This window comes from Austrofundulus limnaeus, unplaced genomic scaffold (assembly GCF_001266775.1).
Source record: "Austrofundulus limnaeus strain Quisiro unplaced genomic scaffold, Austrofundulus_limnaeus-1.0 Scaffold3, whole genome shotgun sequence".
In the NCBI taxonomy this organism is placed as follows: domain Eukaryota; kingdom Metazoa; phylum Chordata; class Actinopteri; order Cyprinodontiformes; family Rivulidae; genus Austrofundulus; species Austrofundulus limnaeus.
In genome coordinates this window covers 815,517-826,514 of record NW_013952405.1, presented here as the reverse complement: position 1 = coordinate 826,514, position 10,998 = coordinate 815,517, and the positions used below count along the sequence as shown (strand labels likewise).

At 38.8% G+C, this 10,998-nt stretch overlaps 1 protein-coding gene across 2 annotated transcripts in view; it reads right to left on the bottom strand.

Moving 5' to 3' along the window:
* Positions 1-2,706: 2,706 nt before the first annotated feature.
* csf1b (colony stimulating factor 1b (macrophage)) overlaps positions 2,707-10,998 on the bottom strand; it is a 20,121-nt gene continuing 11,829 nt past the window's right edge. For both annotated transcript variants that reach the window (XM_014016332.1, XM_014016338.1), the window contains exons 7-9: positions 5,643-5,686; positions 5,510-5,547; positions 2,707-5,379 (exon numbers count right to left, since the gene is read on the bottom strand). In XM_014016332.1, coding sequence (XP_013871786.1) covers positions 5,511-5,547; positions 5,643-5,686 — 81 coding nt within the window. In that variant the 3' untranslated portion in view covers positions 2,707-5,379; position 5,510. The remainder of the gene's footprint in view (positions 5,380-5,509; positions 5,548-5,642; positions 5,687-10,998) is intronic.

Below are 10,998 nucleotides of genomic sequence, written 5' to 3'. Positions count from 1 at the left end.
ACCTACCTACCTACCTACCTACCTACCTACCTACCTACCTACCTACCTACCTACCTACCTACCTACCTACCTACCTAACTAACTAACTAACTAACTAACTAACTAACTAACTAGCTTCATACCTACCTACTTAAATCTATACCCATCAATATATCGTGCAAAATTACAAACTGTAAACAAATGTTATTGCATTTTTTCTTCTGCTGCTTTAATTTTGTTGGTGTTCTAATTAAAGCTGGTGACATAAACGTGCTGACATTCAAGTTTTGCCTTTTAGAAGTGCACTTTATTTTATTGTATTTTTTTTACTGATGTGGATTATTCTCAGTTTTGTACACTCCAAATCTGAAGCTGAGAAAATGAAAAATTGCACTGATTTCTTACTGTAAAACTTGTTCAAACATAAATATACAATAAGAATAATCTGAACAATACTGGCAACTATAAGTGTAATATCAAAGTTTGTTTAACCTTTAGTCTTCATTAGCACAGCCTACACTCTTTTAGGCTACACTTCTAGTAAATACAGATGATGATGTAAGACAGTAGAAACTGAACATCGACAGCTGATTGTCTGTTGGAGTCAACTTGATTTAAGATGGTTGCTATCATAACCAAACCTAAAAAAAATAAAAAGATGGCTGTACCGTAATCAGTTATACAGATATTAAACTACAATCTGGTGTGATAATAACTGAGAGTTATCTTTAATACAACAGCAGTAACTATTGGAGGCACTCCTTCTGTTTGTTTGCAAAATATCTCATGAAAGACTGAACAGATTTTTTTGAAACTCTCAGAAAGACCCTGAACGTAGCTGCAGCTGAATAACCTTTGACGTCACCTTGATGTGTGCGTGATGGGTTTACAGTATGTGTGTGTATTTTACCCATCTCTTCTTTTCCAAAGAGTCCTGGTCAAGTTGGCGCCACAGACAGAAATGAATAGCAGATTGAAAGAAAATTTAATTTAAACAGTTTTAAATGTTATTACAGCATAAATGGCGCAGAGGGTACAAAACAGAGAAGAATAAATAAGCTGTATAAACCAAAACATTTAAATCCTTTTTAAACCAATGTTCCACAGGGTAGTTCTTCCACAATACACTGTTGTTCATTTAATTCTAAAGCAATGCATAAAATAAAGATAGAAAAAAAGTTACATTTTTCTATTGTGGATTAAAGTTTAACCATGATTTTTGTGTTCACTTAACTAGAATGGACATAAAGACACTCATGGTTGTACACTTTTCTACAAAGATTATATTTATTGTTAAATAACGATACAGTAAATAAACTGAATTAATAATTTGTTTTTCTAAATGAAGGCCTCTTGATGTTTCGATTTCTTTTGAGGTCAGACTGTGAGGCATCTTGAAGATCTCATCTCCAGGACTTCTAATTTCTCAAACGAAATTCTGTAAATCTGCTGTGTATTGATTTTTCTTTTGTCAGTTCACCTGATCATTTTTCTGCGTTGCACCTCATGCCAAGATGTCAGCGCGTTTTAGCTTTTTACCTAATTGTGTTTCTGTTGTAAAAAAAAGTATTTTTTAGATTGTAAGTGCTGGTGTTACATAGAACAATTTAAGCTTTTTGGGTATCAACATATGAAACGTAAAGTTTGATCTTTGAAAATATTTTGTTTTGTGCAAACATAACACCATTTACCTCTTTTAGTTTGGTAGTTTGGTAGATTTTATTTTTTCTTTTCTTTTATTGTGGGTTTTAAATGTCTCAGAGGTTAGTATGATGTGACTGAACACAGTGTTTTCCAAACACTGTGGCTCAGAAAACAGAAGCTTGTGACCCCATCTGTTCCCAATTTAAATATAGAAACTTTACTAAAAGCCCATTGAAACAAAGGCATAATGACAATACAATAAAACAATTTAAGAGTTGTTGACTGCTTTTGTATGCTGACCATTTACCAAAGTAATCATTCTAAAATGAAGGTTATAAGCTAAATATTTTTAAGGAACTTTATTTAGTGTTTCCTGACCCACAGTGGGGTCCCAACCCTGATACTGAAAGTCACCAACTCAACACACAGACACATGTTCTTATACAGTATTACAGTCCTGCTTTGCCCTCAGGGTTGCAGAGAGCTGTTGCTGATCATCAACATATATTATAACACTAGGCCAAATGTTCCAACCTTCTTTTGTTGTCGGGAACTGAAGCCGGCAGGAAGTGGTTTATGGAAGCTCCCATGTAGGAATTTTGGAACCAGAGTCTGTGCACTATAGGGCTTTAAGTCTTATACAATCATGGTGGCCTTTATTTTAAGCATGAAAAAACTGCTAAATGTGTTTTAAAAAAATGAAGATTTGAACATATAGCAGAAAAGTGAGAACAACAGTGTGTGAGTTAAAAAGAGTCCACACCTGAAACAAAATAGGTAAGATGGTTTTATTTTTAATGTTTACTGTAATTAGAGCAGTGTTCTGTATATTTACATGGAGGGGACAGGACTTAAAACTTGTACCGGGAATATCTTGGTGGGGATGCTGCTGCTCTTCCGTTTCAACTTCCAGGAGCCATTCTGGTGTCCAGTTTTTATACATGTTCATGATGTCTTATCTCCAAGAGCTGGTAAGAGTTGGGGTTCACCACAGACAGGTTGTAAGACCATAACAGAGTTAATACAGGGACTGTAAAACCAATGGCTGAAAAAGGATTTTACCTGCTTCTGTTGTTTTTTTTAGAATGAGTTTGTGCTGCTTTAGAACTTATACTTCTGTAAAAACCTTAGAGGAAGCCCCACCCCTTATATTATTGTTTCCAAGACCACAGAGAAAAGAGACAACAACAATAACAGAAAAAAGAAAAAGAAAAATACAATACACACTTGGGGATTTTAGGCCACGAGAGAAAACCAAAGAATCCAGACAGAGGAACATGTGAATGTCACACAGAAAGGCCTGAATAAATGCACAACGTTAAATTCTAAGTCTTATTTTTTAAGGCTTTAAAAGTCTGTAACCCATCCACTATTAAACTCTTTTTTTATCCAGAAGTATAATCCCAGAATAAATCTCAAATTAGCAGAGGCTGTTTTACACCAAGACAGAGAACAAAATTTGGGCAAAAAAGTGACAAGGAAACATTCATGTCAGTGACAGTGACAGTAATTTAAGTTTTAATAGCATCTTAAACCTTGGCTAAAAGCAAATCAATCATGCACTCATTCATAAAAAATGAGACATTTTTAGTGCATGTTTGTTTTATTTTGTTTCTGGATAATTTAATCAGTTGTATTTGTTATGTTTTTTTTTACTTATGATTTTATTTCTTGTACCAGCCTCAGGACAGAGGATGGAATTTAGCTGCTGAGCTGATTACAGCATATTTATATTGCATAAAGCAGAAATAATGATGAATTTGCACTACTCTACTTTTAACTAAATAAAAAAAGTGTTCTAATACTTTTACATTAGCAGCTTCTGGAAAATCTTATAATATTCTGGGATTTATTTGAACATTCTTTTTGGGGGCTTCGCCAACATTTAACATTGACTTCATCTTCGCTACGTCTGCTCAGTGACAATTCACCAAAGGCTTTTTGTAACAATATCTTTGCTGCAGTCTTTGTTATTTTAAAGGAAAAAGACAAAGCGGCTGGGAAAAACCAGGACCATATTTTTAAAAAACACATTTTTACATATTAATAGTTCAAAACAACTCTCTACCTCTCCACAGCTGCCTTTAATTGTCTACGAAAAGACACTACATTGAGTTATAAAAATATTTTCCTTGTTTTGTAATGGGACAACACACTGGGATGAAGAGTGATTTACTACCAGTCCTACAAACATTTGCACACAAAGAGTGGTAGCCGCCGAAGTACGTCTGCTTCTCCCTCGTCCTTCTCTGCTTCCTACATCGAGTTTTAAAACACAAAAGAGAAGCCAACACATGTGCACTTAATCACATGTGGGATTTTTTTTTCCTGATGCGGTCTGTTGAGACACATGCAAAGACTTCACTTCATGAGAAAGTGTCTCAGACTCAGGCATTATGCAATTTATTCTTATAAAACATTAAGGTGGGACCATCACACAGTAAACACAAGTGAAAGTCATTACAGTGAAATAAGACATTGTTATTTTTTTTCACATTAACGTCATGTAATTGTTGTTTACCATGATTAAACTGTTAATCACTTTTGTAGCTTGTTCATCTGGAATTTTACCTTCTTTTCTCCGATAGTAAAAACAACCTCAACAAACTATTTTTCTAGAAACTGTGATACAAATGATTGATCTGTCAATAAAAAGGACTGACTATGGAATTTTTTGTGAAAATGTGTTGAAAATGATAAAATAGTTCACAGTAGAGCAACATAACATGTAAACAAAACTTTGCTGTCCAGATAACATATTAAATTTAAAGTGATGCAAAATATGTACACATTTTGAAGTGGGGTTCCAACGGTTATGAACAATAAATATCTTACCTGTTGTGCATAGCTCTTAGAATGACTTTAACCTACATACATTTTCATTCTGTCACTATTCACAAGTGAATTACTGGTCCAAATGAGGTCAAGAGTAAAACTGATGCTTGTCTTCTTATAATGAGTCCATGAATAAATATCATAGCCAATCATGCCAATGCTATGTTTTAAAAACCTTTTGGATTATTTGGTTATTTGGGGGGAAATAAAAAGTTCATCCAGGCTGCATCAGAGCTGGAAAATAACCATAAAATCCAATAACAAAAAGTTTATTGACATTTATATCTATTTTTGTGTTTATAAAATGCAGTTTGCACAAACTGCTGGGAGGTTTTGGAGTTCAGAATATTTTAAAATTAAGAATTATCTTTAGTCTTGGCTCCTTCAGACGTGCCAGGTTAGAATTAAGCTCTAATTCTACAAATAGAGTTTTTTTTACTGTTCATAACCTTTCCACAAAACCTCTGTTCAAAATGTACATAGTATTCCTTTAGCTAAATGAGTCTATTTAAATGTAACTTGTGGGTGATTAAACGAGAACTCATTTATAATTCTTAATTTGTATGTACAACAATGCAGGTAAAGTTTATTATTAATATAGGTCTTCAACAGAGTCCAGATAATAAATAACTTATAAAAGCACAGTTTTCAAACTCAGTGATTTTTAGCAAAGAGATAACCAACATAATACTTTTAGTTTTTTAGTGAACTCATAAAAGCATCTTCAACAGATAAAGCATGTTATGTACAGCATATCATTAATTTGTCATTAATTCTTACACAAAGCAAAGACTCTGATTAAAAATCTAAGCTGGAAATATTACACACATACATGAAGACATGAAAACTTGTTTGTGAAGGATGAAATGTACAGCTTTCCAAAGGCTCTGTCTGCATGTCAAAGGATTCACTCCTCGGTCCCTGAGAAAGAAGAACACAGAAAAATATGTAAAACAAAGCTTTTTTGTTCTGCTGCCAGACTTGGCTGGCCAACATGTGTTCATCACTTCAGCTGCAGATGTCTGATAGCGGAACAGAAGGAAATACTCACATTACTGCAGCGCTAGCTCCGCGTCCTGTCGATCATCGCTTTAATGGAGACGACAGAAATAAGTTAAACTTCATCGAACACACAGAAAAACTTATAAATCAAAGTTTGGTTCAGTTATTCTGCATCTTCTCACCTCGAGTGTGTCAGTATTCTTGATCTATGATGGGTGAAGAATTTCTATTTTGGAAAATTAAAAAAACAAAAAAAACAAGATGATGCCCTTTGTTAACAAAAATATTGAGATAGAAAATAGAATAGAAAATGAGGGGTGAAAGTCATCGGAGGCAGCAGGTGATCTTCAGGCCCACACTCATAACCCTTTAACTTGTATTGTGACTGTTGACTTTTTTGCTGCCATATTGCTGAATTTAAAACTTCAAAAACCTATCTGTTTCATTCACATCACTGAATAGAGTATATAACAATGATTAAATCAACTAAGTGGTAATGTTGTGCATAAATATTATCGTTCAAAAACTGGAAGAGAGAAAAAAGGACCTCAGATAAGAAAACAGGGCTGACAGCTTGGCTGTTACTAGTTTATGACAGTCAACAACCTGGCTGAAGTTGCTAATTTCTCACTTTGTACCCATTGTCTAACCGTTGCCACTCAGTTTGTAAGCACAGCCATAAAATATATGTCATCATATTTATCTGCTAAACATGATTAATGATGTGTAAATATCTTAGATGTAGCTTGATACAACTGTCTGAAGCAATCCATGCCATTGTTTCCCCTAAGCCCCACAAGCCCGTTTTACAACTGTGGCTATGTAAATCATTAAGTTAAATTTATTCACTTTTTTTTGCTTATTTACAATTATGAGACATAAAAGATCAGCACCCGCAACTGTCAATAGATGTATCATTTTGTCATGCTGGCACTGATCAGAACCGCCGGTGGTGACTGGGTCTCATAGGGGGCAGAGACACATTCTGCTGGTTTTAGTGCACTGATAAGACCACTACTGTAAACCTCATGAGACTATCAAATGTACAGCACTAAACCTGTGCTATCAAAAAAAGGTAGATTTTCCATTTCTAATGACAGTTTGTTCAGTTTAACACAGAAAACTAAAAACAGATGGGACATATAATACAGGCCATTTTTTCATTATTAAAATCTTCAAAACATTTTCTCCAACTTGGTAAGTCTGTATTTTGTTTTTTGTGTCTTTAGCTCTACATAATATATTGTCCACGGGTAAATCTAATTTCATTAATTGTGTGAAGGCCTATACAGTCATAGCGCCATAAAAGAAAAGAAAAGAAAACACAGTGTTTAGGTCGGATGTTCAATTTTATGAGAGCCTCTTTTAAGGGGAACCTTGCTGGAATCCATCCTCTGTTTTCAGTCTGATCTGCACCTCAGGCCCCACTGTTCTCTGTTTCTTTATAGTCCTCTCAAATTTACAGCAGATGAGCATCTTGGCACGAAGACAAACTTTGGTTGGACAGTCATAGGGAATATGATGTTTGTGTTATTTTGTCCAGCCTTCGGTGGACAAAGCAAAGTTATCTCCTGGTTCTCAAGTAGCGGGTGGTGAACTAAAGTATGGACGACAAATCATTTTCAGGAGAGAATTTCGGCCAAAATAAATTTGCCCTTTGAAGTTGAGCAGAGTTTCACCGGATACTGAGCCACAGTGGGGAAGCTGAGAGGTAGTCACGGTGAAGGTCAAGGCCTTTTTAAAGAAACTTTGCTTGGTCTGACTGCCAAAAAACAAACTGTGAATTTCTTTCCTGTCTTGATGTTTATTCAGATAGAAGCTATAAGAGCAACCTGTTTCATTATGAAATTGGACAAAATTTAGAAAAAAAACATAGAACAAAAAAAAAAAAAAACAAGCTAACAAATCAAAGCACAATGACAACTACCATAATTGCACTCTACTGAAAATACTGTATATTTGTTGATTTTTACAGCTGTATTTGTTTTACAGTGTAGCAGTAAAAAACAAGCAGCGATGGCATCAATATAGCCAACAGCAATCCACACCTTGGATACTACAGACTTTAACATCTAAGGCTTAAAAAAGATTTTCCCGACCAGGAACCTATGGTCTCAATTTTGGACTACTATATAACTAAGGTACGGTAAAGGTACTTTTTTAGTCATCAGTGTATGTTCCCATATCATGATGTGATTTGTGCTCTGCAATTGACCCATCACACATGAGAAACACCCAAGTGGAGCAGCGGGCAGCTATGTAAGAGCCCGGAGAGCAGTTCGGGGTTGGATCTCTTGCTCAAGGACACTGCAACATGTGGGCATGACGGGGAGTCGTACCATGGACAGTGATAACAGCCCCTGCAGTGCAGAGGAGCAGGGAGAGGAGGACGTGGAGAGGTGGGGAACTTATTTTTAGGTTGGGAGATGGTTATTGAATCTTATTTATTGTTACTTTTTTACATGTTTTGAGATGTAAAATAAATTATAAGCTGGGTTATTTAAAAAAATCTGTGAGATTTGAAGGAATCTGTGAGATTGCCCTATAGGTCCATATGCCTGCAAAACGGAGCAAAATCAGTGTAATTTATGGACAGTCTTTACTACTTGACATGTATGCACATCAAGGCCTCCAAACCTGACCCCCTCCTCTCTACAAATACAAAACACACCTTTCAGAAATCATTGGATTTCGACAAGAGATTGAAGTCCACCTAATTCAAGATGTCTGCAGGGGCGGAGCCAGCTGGATGGCCAGGGTGGCAAGTGTCATCCCTGGTGCCTGATTGGCCACCTTAGGTGTCACCCCCAACACATAGGGTGGTCAATCAGGTGCCAGACAAGTGGGATTTCAAAGATGGGCAGTTAGAGCAGAAAAGGAGTAAATGGCTGTGTCTCAATCCATGGGCTGCATCCTCAAGAGCGTGCATTTGTTGGCTGCTTACGTCACTGCCCCATGCCGAGTGCTGTCCCGGTGCAAAGGCTCCTCCTCATGCGGCCGAGGAATTCAGCGCACAAAACATTTTAAAAAATCAAGGATACATGAAAGTATCCTTCTTAGCCAAGGATATCCTAGGATTCAAAGTGCCGACAGCAAACTAAACAGAGAAATGAACATGGCTGAGATTTTTCTTTTTTACCAATTCATCAAGAATTATTTTTTTGCCACTTCAGTAGAAAGCAGAACTGAATGTCTGAATATTAGTATCTTAGCTTCTTCATCATCAGTGGCTTTTTTTAATAGGAGATAAAGAAAGAGAAAGAGAAAAGTGGAAAGTAATGAGAAAGAGTGAAACAGAGATTAGAAGATATGTGAAATATATGTTGAGAAAACACGAGACAGCACACCCGACCTCGTGGCTCCACACCTACAAAAACAAAGATAACAAAACCACAGCAATAAAAATGTATATCTATATAATTATAATGACTATAGCCTTGCTGAAAACCATACCCATATACAAATATAAATTTATACATATACACAGAAACATACCCATACCTACTGTACATATTCAAACACTTTCATATACTGTATATACATATACACATACACATAGTATACATACTGTATATCTATACGTACACATATGCACATATCATTCAGTCAGTGGCCGAACAGAAAACCCAGGATGTAAACACCTGTTTATGTGCAGTTGTGAGCATGCATGGATCTCTCCAATGGAATGTTTCAAAGTGACTGTGGGGGACCACAGACCCGACCCGCAAAGCCGGAAGCAGACATAATGGAGACCAGCGCCAAAGACCCCGAGAGGGACCCCAAGCGTGCAGCCCCAGAGACACCTGCGCCAGAAGGATCACCCACCCACCCCCCAAAGAGGACCACTGGGGAGAACCGGGAGAGCCCCACCAGCGACCACACACAGCAACCCCTGGGGCCAGCAGCGACGAACTCACAAGCCCTGCCGGTACCCACCGCGCCAGAGTAGATCCAGGCATGGACACAGAGGCCCGGGCTCCCAGGGCACGCACTCCCCGAGGCCAAGGCCCGACAGGGCCAGAGGGACCCAAGCCCCACCGGGCCGCCACCGGGCCTAGCCGGCATATGCCCAAGCACCCAGCCCCGGACAACGAGAGCCACCAGTGTGCTGGCGGGCAAAGGCAAAACCCACCAGAGGACAGAGCGGCAGGGGAGTAATGGGCCCTCAAATGATCCCGAAGAAGGGGCCGCCCAAGTCCCAGCCTGACAAAAATACAAGCATACACAAACACAATCACACAGTCCCACCCTCATCCTCTCACCCACTCATTCAAAGACAAACAAAATGGACGCCACAATCCACTCACACTCCCCATACATACTCTATACCCCCCAGGTCCAGGATATGCACCCACCACCTGCAGAGGGCAGTTCACACCTGAACCCAGGAGATAGATCCCTTCAATCTGGGGTGGAGAAGAGCAGACAGCCAAGTCCCAGCCCAAGTCGCACCAGTCCGACCGACCAGCCCCCAGCCCCAGCAAAGCCATGCCCCAGACCACCCCCACACCCTACTAACGGCCAGGTGCCCACCCCCAACCGACCACCCCCCAGACTCTGGTAGCCACCCCAGCCAGCGGGCCAACCACAGCAACCAGGAGCCAGACTCCGGGAGCCCGAACAGCCCCAGGGAAGCCAGAGCGCCAGCCCCGCCTCCGGAACCCCTCCAAGCCCCATGTCCGCCCGCAGCCCAGTCCCCACCAGATGGTCAGCCCCGCCCCCAGGACCCCATCTCCAGACGGCCAATGGGGAACGGGGGAGTGAAAAAGACCCCGACACACACACCCCCACCCTCAGATGTACTGATGCTGCGTGATGTTCTATAATGCAATTAAAACGGGGAAGAAGACAGGGCAGAGGCCAGCACTATGCCAGTTTCCCCTCCACCCCAACTCTAACCCTAACCCTAAATGTCTAAAAGCAAACAATGTGAGTGGGCACAGGCATCAGTGGCGAGACTGTCCCATCCAGCCCCTTACATGCATAAGTGCCCACTCCACTTCCAAGAATTTGTTTTCAAACATAAGTTTGACAACTTAGCTCATTAAATTCACGCTGCAACAAGATGTTTTTTGTTTTTTTTTTTTGGATGGCCTCCCTTCTCCCCTTATAGCCATCCTCTCCACACCATTATGTTTTTTTTTGTGAAGAGAAAATAGAGAGAAAGAAAAACAGAGAGAGAAGTAATTAGAAAGATAGAAAGACTGAAATAGCGATTAGGAGTATATTAAATATACACCAACAAAACACAGGACCACACACCCAACATCTGTCCGCTCACCTGAAAAATAAATGGATAAATACATAGAGGACATATGTAAAAATACACACATACCCATACATATACAAACCCCAAAACCAGAAAAGTTGGCACGTTGTGTAAATCGTAAATAAAAACAAAATACAATGACTTGCAAATCTTTTTTAACCCATATTCAGCTGAATAGAATGCAAAGACAATATATTAAATGTTCGAACGGAGAAACTTTATTTTGTTTTGCAAATAACCATTAACTTAGAATTTAATGGCAGCAACAC